The 21822-nt window shown below is 35.7% G+C and overlaps 3 protein-coding genes across 3 annotated transcripts; 2 read left to right on the forward strand and 1 right to left on the reverse strand.

Annotated features, from left to right (window-relative positions):
- The first annotated feature begins 314 nt into the window (after positions 1-314).
- On the forward strand, positions 315-2114 carry LOC130732112 (probable FBD-associated F-box protein At1g32375). Its single transcript, XM_057584225.1, has 2 exons — positions 315-1363; positions 1467-2114. Exons 1-2 carry the CDS (start codon positions 569-571, stop codon positions 1866-1868), a joined length of 1197 nt encoding a protein of 398 aa, XP_057440208.1. The 5' UTR covers positions 315-568; the 3' UTR covers positions 1869-2114.
- Positions 2115-5605: 3491 nt separating this feature from the next.
- Positions 5606-14725, reverse strand: LOC130732114 (uncharacterized). Its single transcript, XM_057584226.1, has 2 exons — positions 14413-14725; positions 5606-6673 (listed from the first exon to the last, which is right to left on the reverse strand). Exons 1-2 carry the CDS (start codon positions 14723-14725, stop codon positions 5634-5636), a joined length of 1353 nt encoding a protein of 450 aa, XP_057440209.1. The 3' UTR covers positions 5606-5633.
- Positions 14726-20253: 5528 nt separating this feature from the next.
- LOC130732115 (uncharacterized) lies at positions 20254-21592 on the forward strand. The gene is made up of 2 exons (XM_057584227.1): positions 20254-20895; positions 20987-21592. The coding sequence occupies exons 1-2, from the start codon at positions 20680-20682 to the stop codon at positions 21107-21109; spliced, it is 339 nt and encodes a 112-aa protein (XP_057440210.1). The 5' UTR covers positions 20254-20679; the 3' UTR covers positions 21110-21592.
- Positions 21593-21822: the final 230 nt, after the last annotated feature.

Here is a 21822-nt window from a genome sequence, read left to right on the forward strand (position 1 = left end):
ATATGCACCCGATTTTACAACCCGTTTGAACCCATAAACCGCTAAAATCCGTCCGACATCGAAATTCTGCAGCGGGTATTTCGGGTATGGATCGGATCGGTTATTTTGCACAGCCCTAGCTAAGTGTATTTTAATGCTCTGTGAGCATTGTAAAAGTTTTCCAAAAGCTATTATGTCTTATCATAGTCAAGTCAATGTCAAGTCTCTAGTTTTGAAAATAAAAAGTTGAACTTGGAAAGTGTGAAAAACTTGGAAACTTTACCCACTGCAGCAGGTTTCAGAGAAAAAGCAGAGAGTCTCTTCATTATCTTTTCCTCTCCACCCCACATCACGAGGCACGAGCCTTTCTTCAAACGCCATCCTTCTATTTTTCCCTATTTTCCATTTTTCCTCATACCTTCTAAAACCGCCAAAACCCATTCATTGTTGTGCCATTCTTCCATTTTACTCTAACTGCTATATGTTCGCAGAGGCTCCATCTTTTCCCTCCATTTGTTTCTGATTCATTTCTACTGCCCCAAAACCAAACCGCACTTCCGTGCTGCATCCACTGATTCTGATCGGAAGAATGGCAGATATGGATGACAGGATTAGCAGGTTATCAGATGAACTCCTCTGTCACATTCTCTCATTTCTTCCAACTCAACAAGCAGTTGCCACAAGTGTTCTTTCAAAGAGGTGGTTGCCGCTGTGGATCTCAGTCCCCGTTCTAGACTACGACAATGTGAGTAACCGCGAACCCTCACATTCCTTTGAAAGGTTAATCTACGCAACCATTCTAGCCAGAGATCGGGCACAACCCATTACAACCTTCCGTCTCAAATACAAGCCTCGTGTTCGTGAACATGTCAAGGATGTCAATGTTTGGGTAAACACTGCTATACGACGTGGGATTCAGAACCTTGAAATCAAGCTTGTATTAGAGCCTGAAACCGATTCTGATACCGATTTTGAAGCCGATTTTGATTCTGAAACCGAGGATGAAGTGCTGCCAGAAATTAGGTTGAGCTGCAGCAGAATTTTCAGCTGCAAAACCCTTGTTGTTCTCAAGTTGAAAGCGGTATCTCTGGCTGCTTCTTTTTCGTTTGAGCTTCCCTCACTCAAATCCCTACATTTATCTCATGTTAAATTTGATAAAGGTCAATATCTTATAGAGATTCTTTATGGATGTCCAATGCTTGAGGATTTGAAAACACGTAACCTAGATTATGGCACCGGCTCTATTTGTGAGAAACGATTTAAAATCTTACCTAAATTGGCGAGGGCAGATATGGATTTTTCTTGGCTGGAAACTGAGGATGGTAATAATCTCAAGATTATTCTGAAAGCAATATCTAATGTGGAGTTTTTGACCATTGACCTGGTTAGAATATATTGGATAGTAAATACTTCTAGTTTGTTGTCTGGTTTTGTTTTTAGATAATGTCACATATATTTCTCATAATTTGTCTTTATAACTACTGCAGATTGGAGTTGAGGTTGTTGATGATGTGGTTCCTGAATTTCCTCATTTAAGGCATTTGACCCTCTCCGGGGCTTATAGAAACTCGCATTTGACGCTTTTGATGCTTAAAAATTGCCCCAAGCTTCAAAGTTTTAAACTTTGTGGATCTTTTGGTGCTAAGGACGTTCTAACTTACCCTCAATTTGTTCCTGAATGCCTTACTTCGTGTTTATCTAAGTGCTATCTCGAACGTTACCAATTTACAGAAAGTGACCTAAAATTTGCGAAGTATATTATGCAGAATTCAACATATTTACAGGTCATGAAAATTGGTGATGCTTCACCTAATCAGTCTGAAGTACTGAAGGAGTTGTTAGCTTTGATCCCAAGGAAATCTGCATCGTGTGAACTTTCTTTTATTTGATAGGTTTGTTAGTAGCTGCAGCATGTGCCATTTGTTAACATAATGCAAACGTGAGGGTTTAAGTGGATTGGAAATTACTATTTCATATGCCAATGATGTACTGTTTTACCCATTGAGAAAGGATGCCTTTTCTTCTTTCTCATGATAGTATTATGACATAATTCTTGGTCGGTGGCTTATCATTTTATAAGATACTTGCAGGAACTTCAATTCCATTCCTTAATAAGCTGGTATGATTTAGTGATCTACATAGTCCCACAAATTTATATCAGATTTCTTTCCAGTTGTTGTAAGGGTCATATTTTGTGTTAATATTTGGCATATTAGCTTGCTACATGCTTTTAACTTGTAAGGAAGAGTGCTTTAGTCTGTGCTGGATTTGAAATGCTAAGAATTTTCGTGCGATTGACTTGTTAGATTCGATGAAATGAAGGCCTCTGAGAATTTAGTCTAGTTTTTAACTACCCTAATTTTTCTTGGTGTGCTCCTAATTTGATCACTAGTGCTGAATGCATGCTTCTCAAAAAACAAAACTAATCTTTCTCAACTTCAAAAGAAAAAAGTTTCAAAAGGCTCCTATTTTTTTATATGATCTGAGAAAAATTGGCATGCCCAAAATAAAAATTAGTTTTCTCTGTATACATGTTGGAGGTGCCTGCTTTGGTTTTTTTAGCTAAGCCAAAGAATTGCATTTAAAAATAGCACAAGTGGTGCTAAACCCAAATACAAGAAAAAAGATGAAGAAAGAAAAATTAAAATACAAACAAACCAACTACAATAAGCTCACCCATCCAACTTTCCACTACAAGCTGACAATAAACCAACTACCCAACCCCACACATCCACAGCAGCACAAGCAACAAACCCATGATCCAACCACCAATTAAAACGCAGGAGGCAACCAGTGCATGATCCAAGAAGATTCCAAAAAGAAAACAACCCCCATTGCCATCACGAACTCACAAAGATGAGAGACAAATCAAAGGGCTGGATTTCCATTCAAATAAAGAATAATGGAACCCCCTTACTTTCTCCTTTATCCAATGCCATGTCCTGACTTGTATGAGTTCCAACACAAGACTATCATCCCAAACTCCATCCTTGAAAATAATACTGTTGCACATAAGCCACAAGGACCAGCAAGAAGCCAACCACACCGTCATCTCCGCAAGCCTCTGTTTATTATTTCTGGCCAAGAACGAAAACTGACAAAAGAAAGACTTTGATGAAGAAGGCAATACTGTAACAAATCCAAACCAACGATGTACAGCAAGCCAAACATCCAGTGTTCGCGCGCAAGTACAGAACAAATGATCACAACTCTCCTCTTCACGGTTACAAAGAGGGCAAAGCAAATTCACAGCAGCAGGAAAGAGTATATTGAGAAAGATATTTTTTTTTCCAAAATCAAAAGAGCACTGCGCCTCCATAAGTTATCCTTTGTTGGGATCCGGTTGAGCAACAAACGCCAAACAAAAGCTTTCACCTTTGATGGAACATAGCCCTTCCAATTTGATTGAAAATCAATGTCAGTAACCACTGAGTCACAAACCTGCAAAAAAGAATAAGCTGAGTTAACTGAATAAACCCCTCCTCCCCTGGATCCCGCAACCACCTGTCCGGCCTCCCCTCCCGCAGACAACCAATATTAATAGTGTCCAACAATGTAGCAAACCACCCTAACTCCCTACCTCGCAACCCCCTCCTCCATGTAAATTTCCACTCCCAAATACCCTGACTCCACTCCCCCACCTCCTTAATAGTAGTATACTTGTTCTGGGACAAATTATACAGTCTGTGAAATCTTCCCTCCAAATGTCCCGAACCTAACCAATCCTCCAACCAAAATCTAGTTGCATCCCCTTCCCCTAGATTTTTCCTAATACCCAAATCAAACCAGTTATCATCTGAACACAGAGAGAACATCCCTCCACCAAGGAGAAGAGCATCGACCATCGTCAGATTGAGACTTAATCACCCTGCACCAAAAGCTATTTGGTTCTGTTAAGAACCGCCACCTCCATTTGCCAATAAGCGCCTTATTGAAAGTATCCAAATCTTTTATCCCCAAACCACCAAATCTTTTCACCCTGCTTTGGTATTATTACAAAAGTGGTGTCATGCTTCTATGTGTTGAATGATATTTAACTTGGTCATTATATAGAGAAATAAGAGGGGAACACGGAGAAAGGGTATAACAGAGAGTTGAGAGAGAAAGAAATCCAACTGGTTAATCTGATTCCGAATATTAGACTAATTATCCTCAGTTGTATTTCAGTTTATAAAGCTGTTGGTTAAGCTTTTGTAATTCTGTTAGAAGCAATTAATGTTGTTAGTTAGTATGACAGTGGTTAGCATAGACAGTTTGTTCTGGCTCCTGTATTTATATATGATTCACTCCTGTAATCTTCTTAGAATGAAATACTGGAATCATCCTTAGATTTCTTTTCTCTGTTTAGTGTGTATTGTTTTTCAATGCTTAATTGCTCAATGAAATAGAGCAAGAGTAGCTCACATATTGACTAGTTACTAACTTACTAGAACTGTCTAAGCTATCTGTTACAAATAGTTTTGAAGTGTTACCTTTACTCATTTCATTTCCTCATAGCTATTTCATTATTGAATACAGATGTTGAAAATACTAGCCTGAATCGGGTTATACAAATTCTTTTCCCGTCAATTCTCTGGTTTTCCTGCAGCTATTTTTTCACTTTTACTGTACACACTAGATTTGTTATGGAAGTACTTAAGTTAGTGTATGTTTGATTCCCAATTGAGGTAATGTGAAAGCACATTCATCTCAATTCATAAGAGTTCCGTTCACTTTTTTCTCAAAGTGAATGCTAAAATCCGTTAGCAATTTATGTCATATAGTCTTGAGTTTTGAGTTATGAATTTTCTCTAGTGTATTGTTTTTGTTGCTTCCCACTATATGTCATACTGTCTTGGTTAATAATCTTAGTTTCTTTGAATCTGTCATTCGGTGTTTTAGCTCATAAGAAAGAAGTGATCATGATCATCACTTCAGTTTAAGGTGGTTTCTTAACTGTAGTGGGGTCTTATTTCCAATTAATAGCTTTATTTATAAACATATCTCATAAAGTAAAAACTTATTCTTCCATTTTACAGAGGAAAATCTTAAGGTGATGTTGTACAGTCCTGCTGTAGCTAGCCTGTGCATGCTTCTGAGTATTTTCTGTCATTTTTAGGATATTTCTCTACACTGTTTGATTTTCTATGTAGCTTAAAAATTTCAAAGTACCTATCTATTAATTTAGTGATTTCAGCTGACGCTTTTGTCTTAGGATTATACTTGACAATGAAAAGATAATTTGTTTTATCGAAGTTTAAAGTGCTGCTTGTGCTTAGGATTGAAATGCTTTGGCAAAAGACGTAAGGTATTCAACGTTGGATACTGCTTACATGATTGTTTGCCTGGGCATGTTTTTGTCATCTGTTTTTATGTATTCACATCTCATTTTTTTTTCTTTCACTTCATTTTCACTGAGTTTATTTTCCAATCTCTCTCTCTCTCTTGGCTGAAGAAAGAATGATAAAAGAAGAAGGGTTTGGGAGAAGAGAGGTTGAAGGTGTTTGAGCGTTTTTTTTTAGCACAAGCTATAATATAATGAGCAGTGAACTCTGTTCTTGTGATACATAATTTGAAGCTGTATTATTATTAGTATTATTATCATAACAACACGCGCCCTTGCAGCAGATCAGAATAAGCCCTTGCATTCACACTGACCAGATGATTTATTTTCATCAACCTTCCTCCCAGTCAACATCGTCATCTTCTTCATCATCATCTGCTGGAACTTCATCAGCTTCAATATTCAAATCCACCTTGTAACCTGCATTTCCATTGCCTCCCAACAGAGCCTCTTCGCACTCAGCACCATCGTCATCTTCCTCACGTTTTGATTTCATGCCAACCTGGCGACTGGAAATACTGCTAGAAGGATCATCTGCAGCGTGTGTATCTACTGATTGTTGTTTTTTTGCAACTTCTTCCAATTCACATTGTTTCTTAAGCAAAGCAGCATAATAAGCCTTAATAGTATCCTGCATATTCTTATCATCATGCCCAATTGTTGATTTCTTATCATCCGTGTACTGTGCGGCTGTTGAAGTTGAAGTCCCATCCATCTTCATTTCCTGCTTCACCTCCCCGCGTTGTTCCTTTGAAAGATTCATCCCTGAAGTAATCATCCATGGAGGCAAAACCTTCAAAGATGTACTTTCAGTTTCAGACTTGACACCCTCTCCTTTGACTTCAGTACCATTGAAGTCAACTACAACCTTAGTATCTTCGCTGTATGGCATTGGAGCTCCATTATATCCCTGAGAATTTTTAGAATCACCACCATTGATATCTCCATTAGCTGCGCGCCTTGCAGCACTAGCTCGAGCTTCCCATGCTTGGAGACTGGCAAATTCTGGAACAGGCAAGTCTTTTACCCGACTGAGTTGGTCCATTAAAGGCTTGAGCTGAACCTCCATTTTCTGAAGCATGTCCTTTCGTCTTCTTACATTATCATCCACATCTCCCCCTTGTTGAGCAGCTATTTTATCACTTTCAACCTCTAGTTTTCCATTACAACTTTCACAATGGAAGTCCTCATCTTCAAAAGATATTAACCGCAGGGCATCCAAAGCATTGTATCTTTTTCCACAGTTTGGACATATATACTTCTGAAGTGTTTTTCTGTTCTCCAATTCATCTTTAAGCTTATGCTTCATGCGATGCAGTCTGTACCTAGTTACATCATATATCTGTGCATAATCTAAACAGCAGTAAGAATTGTTGAAATCAGAGAAAAGACTCAAGCTTAGAATTGTGAAATTGCACTTCTAATTCTCATTCAACAATACACAATCTATTTATACATCTTACAATAACACCCATTAGTTATAACTAATCTCAGTTAGTTATAACCAACCTAATGACACATCACTAATCTTGATAACTCATCACTATTAATGCTGACTCAGCTCTAACACCCTCCCTTAAACTGAACTTGGTAACAAACACAAACAAGTCAGTTTACACTTATGTAAAACAGTATTACAACTCAGTTCAACACATCTACTTAAGCATCCTGCAAACTCCAAGCTCCTTCCTGAGCTTGACAAAAGTATCAGCCTTCAGAGGCTTTGTCAGTATATCAGCAACTTGCTCAGCTGTGCCACAGTGAACCAGCTCTATTCTTCCATCTTTTACCAAATCTCTTAGAAAATGGTACCTAACATCGATATGTTTGCTACGGTCATGCATAACTGGATTCTTGGACAATTTAACTGCTGAACTATTATCACAGAAAATTACAGAACTCTTGCTTTGAGAGAAGCATAGTGAGTCTAGAATTCTGTTCAGCCAAATGCACTGACAAGCACACATAGCTGCAGAGATGAATTCAGCCTCAGTGGTAGAGAGACTTACCATTGCTTGTTTCTTAGATGCCCAAGCAATAGATCCAGAACCAAGTAGAAAGACATATCCAGAGGTACTCTTTCTGTCATCAATATCACCAGCATAATCACTGTAAGACCTGGATTTTCAGAACAAGCTAATTTCCGACTCACGCGTAGAATCAGTGTAAGCGTGACAGGAGTTTGATATTTGAGAAAGATTAATGAAGAAGAAAGTTCAGGAATTGCTTGAGGAATGTTGCGTAGTCATTTTAGGAATTAGAGCGAGTCGTCTGCACACCCGCCTTATGGCAAGCGTGTCCAGAATAGGCTAATTTCGCTTTAGAGCAACGTTTTAAGTGAGATTTCGAATCCTTGGAAAATTTAAAGATTTTCTTTATTTTTCCTTCGACCAGCGTTTCATTTCGGAACTCTGGACTGTACGCACGATAGTATTCACTTTTCGGAAGTCCGACGACGCTAATTTCCTTGCTTCGAAACCCTAGATTCGAGCGATGGATGAAGACTTTTTCTATTCGGAACTTCTAACGAAGTTTCCGTCTGAGTTGCCAGATTTGTTTCGACATTTCCAATCTTTCTTCAGAAGGAAGTTTTGTCGTCTGAGCATCACAGCAAAAAGTAGTTTTTCGGGACAGATTAACTTACACCGCCTTTGGGATTTTAGATATCGTTTTTCCCAAATCATAGATAATTGTTTTGAGTTCTGGAATTCTGACGCCAGAATCTCTCTTAGAATTCCTCGGTGGACGTGCTGCAAAAATCGGAATCGCGAAATTTTCATTTTCCCGCGATTTCACCTGCCTATAAATAGCTCGAAAAAGCAAAATCTCTTCATTCTCACCCATTCAAGGCCGCGAGCAAGGAGAGAGGAGGAGAGGAGAAATTTTCGCGAAAACTTGACCAATCTTCGTGCAGTTCGTCCCTACTTCTAGGTATTGAGGTAACTAGCATGAATCCTACCTCTGTTTACTGTTTCTGTTGCGTTTCTGAAGTCGTTTCTGTGCTCACAGTTTTGAGCTTTTTCTAAAATTGTCCGATTTCCTTGATTTCTTGGTTGGGTTATGTTCCTTATGTTCCCATGAGTCTAAAACCTCTGTCAGTAATCGCCGATTGCGATTCAGTTGTCCAAGATCTGAAAAATTGATTCAAAACCCCATTAGTCGCACATTTCGAAACTTTATTGTCGAAAAGCTGTAATCTGACTTCGTGCCTTTAGGATTTGTTGTCACGGATGTCATGAGGATCAATGCTGTCAAATTTGTTTTCCGAACTGATAACTTTGAAGTTTTGAGCCTTTATTTTGGACCAAAATGCCCCTGGATAGTCGTATTTCGACCCGATTGTCCGAAAATTGTTCCGACAATTTCTTTGCCTTAGTTTTACCCTAAAACTACCTTGTGAATTGATTTAGATCGAAGAAAAAGTTCGAAAACCCTATTTTCCATAGTGGCCGAAACCTAATTGCTTGGGTACCGTGTCCAAAAATAATTTTTGGGTCTCTATGACCTGAGCCTTTGCGTAGCTCTTTCAATTGTCGAAATTTTGGCGCCGGTTTCGTGTCATTCTGAGTTATGTAGCTCGAGTTATGCTCGTTTTAGCGAACGAAGTCTCCGTTGTCAATTTGTGCCTAAATAGGAACTCTGAAGCTTTAGAGGCTTTCTTTACGATTTCGATTAGTATTAGTAGATCGTGTTGCTCCTAGTGAAGCTTGTGTTGATGATTGTGTTTTCTTTGTTCTAGGTTCGCAATTTCCATGCCCAACTTCTACTCACGAAGGTAAGGGTAACTCGGTTTTAGAGCGTCTTTGAGTCTTGCATGCTTTTATCGCACTGCCTGTGTTTGAGATGAAGATGTTTATATTGATTGGCAGATGATTATGATTATTATGCTGAATTTGGAAAATGTTTTCTGAGAGGCTTCGGCCGTTTACTGGTTTCTGTCGTTACTGCTTCCTAGTGGATGGAACATGTGGTTACTTTGGATTGGTCCTTGGGTGGGCTTTGTTATTGTCTGACTTGGCATATAGGGCTTGAGTCAAGTGGCGATGAGGAGGTGTGTCCTATCATTGTCCCATCTTGCGAGGTGCTAAGTGGCGATCAGGAGGTGTGTCCTATGATTGTCCCGTCTTGTGTGACGTTAAGTGGCGATTAGGAGGTGTGTCCTATGATTGTCCCGTCATGTATGACGTTATAAGTGGCGATGAGGAGGTGTGTCCTATCATTGTCCCGTCTTGAGAGACGATATTGATCGATCCATTTTGTTAGCAGCATATAGTTGCATTATAGGGAACTAACACCTGACCCTATGTTGTTGGATTTTCGTATTGGTTTATTGATATCTGATTTGATGTTACATTGTTGAGGTTATTATTATCTGAGTCCGATTTATGTTTAAGTTGTTGATATATGAGTTGAGTTATGTTGCTAGTCATTTACCATGCCAGGTAATTAAATTCGAACAGCATGATTTTTCTCTTTTATACATGGTAATTGCATGGAGTTAACCCTTTCTATTTGCTACTTGTTGTTTGGGCGCTTAACGCTATTAGGCGATGGAGATCCTTCCGCCGAGGCATAGCTACTCGAGTTGGAGATCGAGTTGTAAGCGGTGGAGTAGAGGTATGAGAAGCAGCTTTGCTTCTCTTCTTGTGGATTATGTTGGAGTCTCTTTTACTTTATGAGAACTCTGTTATTAAAGCCTTGCTTCCGCCACTGTTAAAGTGCGCATGTTTATTCTAAACCTTACTTATGGTATTGTAAACTATTATTACTGTATATCGGGAAACAAGTTATCTAAATAAAGTTATGGTATGTTTCCAACCTTTTAGCCGAAGTGTTTAGTTGTTTTACAGAAAAAAATTCCCTTGGTTTTTAGGGATTGCAGATTGGTCCTTAGACTTTGTTAGGTTACTAATGTGACTCCTCAGTTGAGAAATTGGGGTGTTACAATCACTATCGGTGAAAGCCACTAGTTCTCTCCCTCCTTTCCTGCTGTACATTATCCCAAAATCCTCAGTTCCTTTTAGATATCTCATGATTCTCTTTACTGCCAGAAGATGTTGTTCTGTAGGCCTCTCCATATATCTGCTCACCAAACACACAGAATACATAAGATCAGGTCTGGTGGCAGTAAGGTACATGAGACTACCAACCATTTGCTTAAACTCAGTGGTATCAACTTCAATTCCTCCACCTTGCTTAGACAATTTGCTCCCTGGAACTATAGGATTGTTAACTTGATTACAGCTGCTCATCCCAAACCTCTCTAACACTTCCCTTGCATATTTTCCTTGACTGATGAAAATGCCCTCTGCACTCTAAGTTACCTCTACACCAAGAAAATAACTCATCTTACCAAGATCACTCATATCAAACTCATTCTTCATGGAAGTCTTGAAATCTTCAAACATCTGATCACTGTTTCCAGTGAAGATCAAATCATCCACATACAAGCTAACTATAAGAAGTCCATTACTGTCACTTTTGACAAACAAAGTATGTTCAGAGGGACATTTCAGGAACTTTTCCTTGTGAAAGTAAGATTCAATCTTACTGTACCAGGCTCTTGGAGTCTGTCTGAGTCCATACAAAGCTTTGCTAAGCTTATACACCTTATCTTCATCACCTTTCTTCAAATACCCCTGAGGCTGCTCAACATAAACTGTTTCTTCTAACTCATCATGTAAGAAAGCACTCTTAACATCAAGCTGATAAACCATCCAACCTCTAATAGCAGCAATAGCCAAAATGGTTCTGATAGTATCCCACCGAGCCACAGGTGCAAACACCTCTATGAAATCAATTCCCTCCATTTGAGCATACCCCTTGGCAACCAATCTAGCTTTGTACTTCTCTATGTCTCCCTTCTCATTGTACTTGGTCTTATATACCCACTTAACTCCAATGCTTTTGGCCCCTGCAGGAAGACTGACCAGATTCCATGTGTGGTTCTTCTCAATTGCTTCAATCTCAATGTCCATTGCTTTTCTCCATTTGTCACTTTTCACTGCTTCTTGGAAAGTTACAGGATCAGTTGAAATTGAGAGAACTGAAAGGTTATAATCATCATCATCCAAATCAGTACCACTCACATACTCCCTCATCCATTCAGGTTGTTGAACATTTATCTTCCTTCTTCCACTCATCACTGCATCTGATTCCTCAAGATGAGGTGATGAAGCTTGTACAGGAGAAGACTCTACTGGTTCAGAAGGTTGTTGAGATGATGAACCAGTTATACAACTGACTGCTGCTGATGATGAGTAGAAGGTGGGACATCACTGTGTTCCACACTACTATCTCCAAGATCCACTAACTCATCTTCACTCTCCTTTCCCTTATTCCAGTCCCACTTCCCAGATTCATCAAAGACAACATCCCTACTAATGATAATCTTCTTTGTAGCTGGATCAAAAAGTCTATATGCTTTAGACTCTTCACTTGTTCCAAGAAGAATACATGTATTGCTTCTATGATCAAGCTTCGTTCTCTGATTTTTTGGAATGTGCACATAAGCTAAGCATCCAAACACCCTGAAGTAATGAACAACAGGTTTAACTCCACTCCATCCATCTTCAGGTGTAACATCCTTTACTGCATGTATGAGACTCCTATTCTGTACATAGACAGCCCATTTGACTGCTTCTAGCCAAAACTCCTTGGGGACATCTTTTTCTGATAGCATGCTTCTCACAGTGTTCATGATTGTTCTATTCTTCCTCTCGGCCACCCCATTTTGTTGTGGAGTATATGGAGCAGTAAGTTGCCTTTTGATGCCATGATCACTGCATAACTTTTCAAAATCTTTAGAGGTGAATTCACCTCCCCTATCAGTCCTCAAACCACAAATCATTTCTCCACTCTCCTTTTCAACAACCATTTTAAACTTCTTAAAAACTTCCAATGCAGAAGATTTCTCAACCAAGAAGTACACCCATGTTTTTCTACGGAAATCATCAATGAAGGTAATGAAAGACCTTTTGTTACTATTAGATTCTGGCTTAATGGGTCCACACAAATCAGCATGAATAAGTTCTAATCTCTTTGATGCTCTCCAAGTAGTCTGCTGAGGAAATGAATCCCTATGTTGCTTTCCTTTAGAGCAATCACTACAAATGCTATCAGATTCCCTTAGAACAGGAAGCCCTCTGACCATGGATTGTTGAGAAAGCAATTTCAATCCCCTCCATCCAAGATGACCATATCTCCTATGCCAGAGGCTTGTGACATCTTCCTTAGTAATTTTGTAGCATTTGGAAGTCAGGACAGTTGCTAGAATACCATACATCCTATTTGAAGACTTTCTAGTTTGCATGATAAGACCCTTCTGAGGATGAAAAACTCTGCACCAACCTTCTAAAAACATGATATTCAAGCCTTTCTCTTGTAGCTGGCCTATACTCAGTAGATTATTTTTTAATTCTAGTATAAAATATACTTCAGAAATTACTTGTGTAAGCCCTCCAATTTGCAATTTAATACTACCCTTCCCTTTAACAATCGTCTTGGAATCATCCCCAAGTCTAACAGAGGTAGTAAAATCATCATCTATCATGTGAAACCAATCTTTCACTCCACACATATGGTTACTACAGCCAGAGTCTAAGTACCATACCTTCTTTTCTATGCCTTCATCCTTGATTTCTGAATGAGCCATAAGGAGAAGTTCCTCATCATCTTCCTGCAGCTCAGCATAGTTTGCAATATCATCCCAAGAAGGACATTCATACTGAAAATGCCCCATTTTATGACACTTGTAACATTCAATGCTTTCCTTGTTCACATTTCTTCCTCTTCCTCGGCCATAGCCTCCTCTCCCAGATCGACCTCTGCCCCTTCCTCCATTCTTGCTGGAATTGGTGATCTTGAGAGCTTGTTCCTCCTCTTTGTATCCCTTCATCCTTTGCTCGTGAACAAGAAGACTGCTCTGAAGTGCATCTACAATGAGTTCAGTTACATTGTTTGATTCCTCAATGGAACAAACAACATAATTGAATTTCTCAGACATCGATCTCAGAATCTTCTCAACGATCATGGTTTCTTTCACCTCATCGCCTTGAATCTTCATCTTGTTTGCAATAACCAGAGTTCTTGCAAAGTAATCATTCACAGATTCATCCTCCTTCATTACCAACACTTCAAATTCACGTCTCAAAGTTTGAAGATGAGCTCGCTTTACCTTACTCGATCCCTGGAATTTGGATCGCATCGATTCCCAGATATCCTTCGCTGTATCCTTGCATAGAATCGTCTCCATGATACTTCGTTCAATCGATTGGAACAAGTAGTTATTGGCCTTCAGATCTTTGAGCTTGATCGCATCATTCTCCTTTTTCTGCGCCTCCGTTGCGTTTACAGGAAGCGTTGGAATCCCCATCTCGACCAAGCTCCAGAACTCCTTCGATCGCAGTAGGTTCTCCATCAACATGGCCCAGTGGTCATAGTAGCCGTCAAACTTCGGCACCATCGGCGGAGCGAAACCGCTCGTGTTCTCCGCCATGAGAATCAACCTTCACCAATTCACTCGTCTTTCTCACGCTTGCTCTGTCTTCACTCTCTTTTTCACTCTTTCTCCTATCAAGAACAATCTCTCACACTTTCTTGGTTCAGGCCCCTTTCGGAGCTCTGATACCAAATGTTGAAATCAGAGAAAAGACTCAAGCTTAGAATTGTGAAATTGCACTTCTAATTCTCATTCAACAACACACAATCTATTTATACATCTTACAATAACACTCATTAGTTATAACTAATCTCAGTTAGTTATAACCAACCTAATGACACATCACTAATCTTGATGACTCATCACTATTAATGGTGACTCAGCGATCATTAGATTTGGCACCCCAATCATTAGAAATGTCACCCCACTTACGAAAACTCAGTTTCCGAAATATTTTGGAAATAAGGTTTCCGAAGCACTTTTTTACTCAAAAGTGTGGTTTTTTACTCAAAAGTGTGGTGTTAGATGTATTTTGAACTAAAAATCACGAATTAATTTCGGAATCTAAGATTCCGAAATAATTCGGAACTTGAAAATCCGAAAATTAGGGGTGTGAAATCTAATGGTTGGGGTGGCAAATCCAGCTCTCTGACTCAGCTCTAACAAGAATGTGTGTGCAGCTTGACATCTTTTCCTGTTTGCTGGCCATCAGCACTATAAATTCTTGCTGACTCTCTCCTATGATCTCGAGTAATAAAATTTTCTTCTTCAAAGAACCGCAGAGTTCGGCGAAGTTGTTTTGTATGCAATTTGAGGTCCTTTGCCAAGTCTTCTTCTCTAACCCATTGTCGTCGCCTCGTGAGCGCATCAAGAACCACAACAGCAATTCCTCTGTTATCACTCCTTCCCGATTTGGGCTGATTAAGATCATCATAGAAAGCCCTCGCCGCTAGTTTAACCAGCTTGTTGTAGGGTTCAATCATATTGCATATATCGACCTGGTTTACGGGGGCTGAAACGGCGGCGACGAGCGAAGTTACCGGCGCGGCGAACGTGGTCGTAGAGAAACCGACGCGCACAGAAGGTCACTCACAGGAAGCAGGTGTTTGAGCGTTTTAATTGAAGATAACAAACAACACACCATCTATATATATATGAAAATAATGTTTCCTTCTAGAAGCCTATGCCACATGTCCCTTCCTAAATAATTCATTTTCCCTCCAAGAAAAAAAAAGACATCCCACTTTTTTTGTTACAACATATTTCATCTCTCACCCTATTTAATTTAATTTATTATTAATAATTCCTTATTCCATATGATACACTTGAATGTATATTTTTAAATGTTATATTTATGAAAGTTTGTAACAATTCAAGTATTATTACGAATCTTTTTCTTTTTTTTTTTTTAAATTTTAAATATAAAAATAACTTGAAATTATTTTAAAAATAAATCTAACATTAATTTTTTATTACAAATTCAAAAATATGATACACACCAAAAATTGGAATCCTTTGTATGTGCAACTCCAATAGCAGTGTTGATAATAAATATTGAAACTTTTAATTTAAAATATCATTATTTTCTAACCTATAATTTATGTCTTTAACACGTTTTTAAAAATATATTGGAAGGAAATATCATATTAATTTTACATTTGAAATTTGAACTTTCTTAATTATAATAATTGTTGAAAATCTAATTAATAATTGGTTGTAGAATGAGTAAGATGAGAAAATGAATGTTTTCAAATCAAATAAATATTTTTTCCAGCATCATGATTTTTTTGGTAAATCATAAAATAAGCATCATGTTTTTATTAAGTTTGATTTTTTTTCCGAAATTTTAATCTATATTAAACATTTTATCCCTTATAATAGTTATTAATGACTCTAATTAATACCTAAAGTTAATGAATATAATTAATTACCTTTCCAAATTCAAAAATGAAAAAAAACAATTTTTTAAAAATTTGGCTTTTTTTTTTGCTAAAACTTCTACAAATCAAACAAATAATTTATATTTTAGACACACATCATTACTAAACATTTCATTACTAAACAAATTCCCAAGGTTTTTTCCATTAGCGATCCTTATTATTCTATTTCTCTCCAAAAATCTAGAGCATATTCTGGAAATTTTTCTCCAAGAAATGGAATATTCCACAAATTTGTCATATAAATATTATGTTCGCAATCAATTAGGATTATTCTCATGTGATTATTTTGTCAGTTTTCTCTTTTTTGCTATCTTTTCTCCATGATTTCATCTAATCTTCCCCTGATTTTTTTTCCTCCGAGGATTCTACTTCTCCAGAGACATTCATCATTTGCACAGGCATGTATGCACTTCTTCTCTTCACTTTTCCATGATATATCGTGTGTTATCTTCTTCTTCATGATTTCAATTTCCCATTTTCTTATTTTATTAACCGGCCATGCATGACTTTGTCAACGATAATTTCCTTAAAATTGTGCATGATTTGCTAATTTTCTTCTATTTTATGTGGAGTTCTTTTCTTCTATCTTCTCTAATTTAACTTTGCTTTGGTATTTTTCTCAATCATTTGGGAAGCAAGGGAATGAGTATACGAGACACTCAGTCAAATGTTGCAACATATATTGAGGATGGGCAGGTAGTGAGGCCAGTTCAAGGGAAGACATAAGATGTCTTATTTTAATAAAGGAGTGATGAATTAGACCAATTGCAAACATATGAAGGAAAAATATGCTTGAGAGTTCTAGAATAGAAAGCAAAATGAATATGAAATATGATCTTATGTAAAATTGCCATCTAAAAGATTTTTCTCAATTGACATTAACATCTCTTAATTGTTTAGAAAATATTAATATATAAAATTTATTCAATAATCAACTCTATATCTATATATATATATATATATATATATATATTCTGACAAACATTTTTTATATATATATAATATAAAGTTATACAAAATTTCATAAATATAATATTATACAAATTTTAGATATTACTATATAGTAAAGTAACTCGTGCATTGCACGGGTAATTCCGCTAGTTGGAAGAGTGAAATTAAGGTTTGTGGTAGGAAGAATTCCCTTTTTAAATTGGAAATATCATTAAGAGATTTTGTTTAAAATTGCTAGATTCGAAATTTATTTAAAAGTAAATTTTTTTGTTACAATTTAAATAATAATTTTTTACTTCTGTTTTTTTTAAAGAAAAGTACCTCTGATATATTAAGATGCTAAAAATATATAAAAATACAAAACGTAACAGAACAATAAAAAATAATCTTCATGTGATATCAATCAATCATCAATATCAATATATATTAAAAAATAAGAACTTACATAGTGACGTGTCAGCACCAGATTAATTCCTAGTGACGTGTCAGCACCAGATTAAAATTCATAAAAATTATTCCACGTGTCAATTTGTTAGAGGATATAATTTTCAATTGATATATGTTTTAATTTTATATATTCTAACCTAATTAATTGATATTATTTTAGAAGATATAATTTTCAATTGATATATGTTTTAATTTTATATATTCTAAAATAATTGATTGATATTATTTTAAAAGATAAGATTTGGTCTTTTAATGTATTTTAAATTTATTTTTAGAATATATTGATTAATTTTTATTGAATTTTCAAATTTTTTATTAATTCGGGATTTTATGAGTTTTTATTGTGATTTGCTAGATTTTGTTAGTTTTTATCTATCTTTATTTAATACCATTTTTAATATTAGATTTGATTGGGATTTAGGTTGTTTATTTCTTAATTTTATTTTAATTTATCTTATTATTTATTTTATTTTAAATCCAGGAAATACTTTATTTTATTTTAGATTTACTATTAGAGTATATTAATTAATTTTTCTTAAATTTTCGGATTTTTAATTAATTCAGGATTTTATGAGTTTTTATTGTGATTTGCTAGACTTGGTAGTTTTTATTTATCTTTATTTAATACCTTTTTAAATTTTAGATTTGATTAGGATTTAGGTTGTTTATTTCTTAATTTTATCTTATTATTTATTTAATTTTACTTCCAGGAAATATTTTATTTTATTTTACATTTATTTATAGAGTATAATAATTAATTTTTATTGAATTTTCGGATTTTTAATTAATGCAGAATTTTATGAGTTTTTATTGTGATTTGCTAGATTTTGATAGTTTTTATCTATCCTTATTTATTATTTATTTAATTTTAATTTTATGAAATATTTTATTTTATTTTTGAGTTACTTTTAGAGTATAAATGAATTTTTATGGTATTTTTATTGAATTTTCATATTTTTATTTAATTCAGGATTTTATGAGTTTTTTTATTGTGATTTGCTAGATTTTGGTAGTTTTTATCTATCTTTATTTAGTACCTTTTTAAAGTTTAGACTTGATTAGGATTTAGGTTGTTTATTTCTTGATTTTATCTTTAATTTATATTTTTATTTATTTAATGCTAATTCTAAGAAAATGGAGTTGATTTGGTGCTGAGGGTCCGCAAAGCTACCATGGACACGCATAGATTTAATAGTTGTTATTTCTACCTCTACCACATGTCGCGATCAGGACAGAGGTATGCCGTAAGATGATGTTACGTGAAGAAGAGTTTATCATGTTGTGATTGATGGTTTGTGCCATTTCAGTTTATCCTTTGTTCGTAATTCAATCCTGGATTCTTAAATTTCACATATTTTGTGTGTTTTGATCCAAAAGTTTACAAATTTTTGCATAGACCCTTTAACGAATCATTGTTGAAGACGTAATGTTTTGATTCTGATGTAATGTTTTTCTGTTGTTCTTCTTCCGCTTTTGTATTTTTTTAAACCAGATTTTAGTATAGTTTGTAGAAATCCATGCGTGTGAAGCCATTCTAAACCAGATTTTGGTATAATTTATAGATATTTACGAAACTTAGGATAGCCTGAATTTATATTCATTTCTCAAATTTTGCACGTTTTTATTCATCATGTTTGAGCTGTGTGTATAAGCATACTATTTGCACTGTATGTGAATGATGCACAACTTACTAATTTTTTTTTTAATGATGCACAGGTCAGTCAAATTGATGAAAACATATGAAGAGCTCACATTTAATCTTCATGAGTATGTTTAGCCCATTCTTAAGGTTGGTTCATGTTTTCCTCAAACTCATTAGTTTTGCATATACTCATGTTTTAGTATGTCAATTGGGCGACTTATCTTACTTTGCTCTATATATTTCCTTAAGTTCAATTTAAATTGATTGTTAGTATAAGTTTATTGGTGAAGTAACCACAATTATTTTGGGTGGGAGAATTATTTTGTTTTTTTCTCACATATATAGATAATTTGTTGGGGTGCGCACATATGGGGCAATACACCATTTTTTGTTTCTCTTGACTAAAATGCGCCTTTGATTTTTTGTTTCACAAGGGTTCCACCCGAAGATTCACAAATACACTAAATACAATTCTTTCACCACAATCCTTTCAAATTGGTGAAGGAGGGTATTTTGTTCTTCAAGACTTCATTTTGGGTTTCTGTTTCAACTTCTTCATGAATTGATTTTGTTCTTCAACTAATTGTAAGATATCATATGCTTCAAGGATTCCTGCTTTTCTCTTCTTAATCAAAAGCAAAAGGATTGAGGAAAAGAAAATCTTCTAGGGTGCAGAATATTCACTAATTGGAAAAAAATATAACACGTGTCATTCTCAGATTAATTCTCATAAAAAAAATACATTTTAAAATTTTAGATTTGATTAGGATTTATGTTGTTTATTTCTTGATTTTATCTTAATTTATTTTTAGAGTAAAAAAAAATACATTTTTAAATTTTAGATTTGATTAGGATTTAGGTGGTTTATTTCTTGATTTTATCTTAATTTATTTATTATTTATTTTTAGAGTATTAATTAATATATCCCAAACTTTTTTTTAAAAAAGAGTGAGTTTGAAAGCTATAGCTTAAGTTAATTTGTTAATATATTTCCAAATAATAATAATAATAATAATAATAATGATAACATATGTGTGCGGATATGGGCCGGTTGGATACTATAGTGTCCATACCCGCACCCATACCCACTATTTTTGCGGGTAATTATCTATACTCAATCTCATACCCATTTAGCGGTTTTTTAACCTACCAATAGTGGATATTTTTTGCGGGTACCCTATGATTTTGAGACCCATTGTCATCCATAGATTTAGATTTTGGCAAAGATGGATAGCTTCCTGTAATGACATTAAATTGTCTAAAGGTGGAGAGCTTCGAGTTGCTACCCACGTGAGTATGGAGACAGGTACATGTAATTTTTAAAAACGCGGGTATGGAGATGGTACTATAGTACCTACCCATTGTCATCCCTACTTAGTTGGAATAAACACATAATGTTATACTTTATGATATATCTTACACAATCCTGATTTGTGCTACTATCACATTAATTTTTTTTTTTAAGATTAATATGTTGATAATTCCTTATATGATTTGTGTTATCGTCTTCATATTTACGAAGAATTTTCTTCGAACTGACCACGCAGAGTTGTCACAAGCATTCTTTCAAAGAGGTGGAGGCCTCTCTTGATCTCAGTTCCCGTTCTCGACTTCAACAATTGGTTCAATCTGCGTTACAATTTTGAAAGGTTTGTACGCGCAACCATTCTAGCTAGAGATCCGCAACAACCCATTACAAGTTTCCGACTCAAATATGAAACTGGCTAAACATTGTTATACAACGCAGGGTTGAGAACCTTGAATTGTTGTTTGATTTCATAGAAGTATATGATGTAGAAGCTCGTGTCATTAATTTGAGCTACAGAATTTTCAGCTGCAAAACCCTTGTTGTTCTCAACTTACAAGCGGTATCTCTACCTGCTTGTACTGCTGTTAAGCTTCCTCACTGAAGTCCCTAAATTTGAGATGGGTCAAGTTTGAAGAACCTTAATATTTTATGGAGCTTCTTTATGGATGTCCATTACTTGAGGATTTGAAAGCGGATGGGCTACAATATGCTCATGATGGCACTTTTTGTAAAGATCGGTTTAAAAACTTTTACTTTCCCAAATTGGTGAGAGCAAAGATAAATTCTATTGGTATGGAAATGGATAGTTCTATTATTCTTCTGAAAGCAATATCTAATGTGGAGTTTTTGACCATCTCCATAAAGGTTTGAACATATTGGATAGGAAATGCTGTTAGTTTGTTGTTTAGATAATGTTGCTTATATTTATCATATTTTGTCTTTTTGATTACTGCAGTTTGGAGGTGATGATTATGCTGTTCCAGAATTTCCTCACTTGACGCATTTGACCCTCACCCTTAGGCAAAAGCATTTAGTGCTTTTGATGCTCAAGAATTTCCCCAAGCTTTTCAAAGTTTGAAATTTCAGGGATATTTTAATGATACGGATGTTCTATCTTTCCCTCATTTTGTTCCTGTATGCCTTGCTTCATTGCTTCATGCTTAACTAAGTGCTATCTGGAATATTACTCAGTCTCACACATTGAGCTACAACTTGCAAAATATATTATGCAGAATTCAACATTTTTGAAGTCCATGGAAATTCGTTGTCTTATCCGAAATACACCTTCTAAAGTGCAGGAGGAGTTAGCTTTGTGTCCAAGGAAATCTCCATCTTGTGAACTTTCATTTAGTTGATAGGTTTGTTAGTAGCCGGCAGCTGCAAACTTTTCCTAGATAACAGTATGTGTCATTTATTAATATAATGCAAACACTGGATTTGGAGAACATGGACTATGTAATTACTTTTCTTTGTGTACCCATTATCTGGTTAGTCTATGATGCTTGACCACTCCACCAGATTTTTGGGTTTTTGAATGGATTGGAAATTACTATTTAGTGTGCCGATGATGTGTTGTTGTTTTCTCCATTTAAAAAGGATGCTTTTTCTTCTTTCTCATGATAGTATTATGACATAATTCTTGGTCAGTGGCCAATCATGTTATAAGTTACCCGCAGGACAATTCCATGCCTTAATAAGCTGGTATGATTTAGTGTTCTACAAACTGCAAATTGACATAGAATCCTTCTAATTGTTGTAATGATCATATTTTGTGATAATGTTTGGCATAGT

Source organism: Lotus japonicus, chromosome 1, assembly GCF_012489685.1.
Source record: "Lotus japonicus ecotype B-129 chromosome 1, LjGifu_v1.2".
NCBI lineage: Eukaryota > Viridiplantae > Streptophyta > Magnoliopsida > Fabales > Fabaceae > Lotus > Lotus japonicus.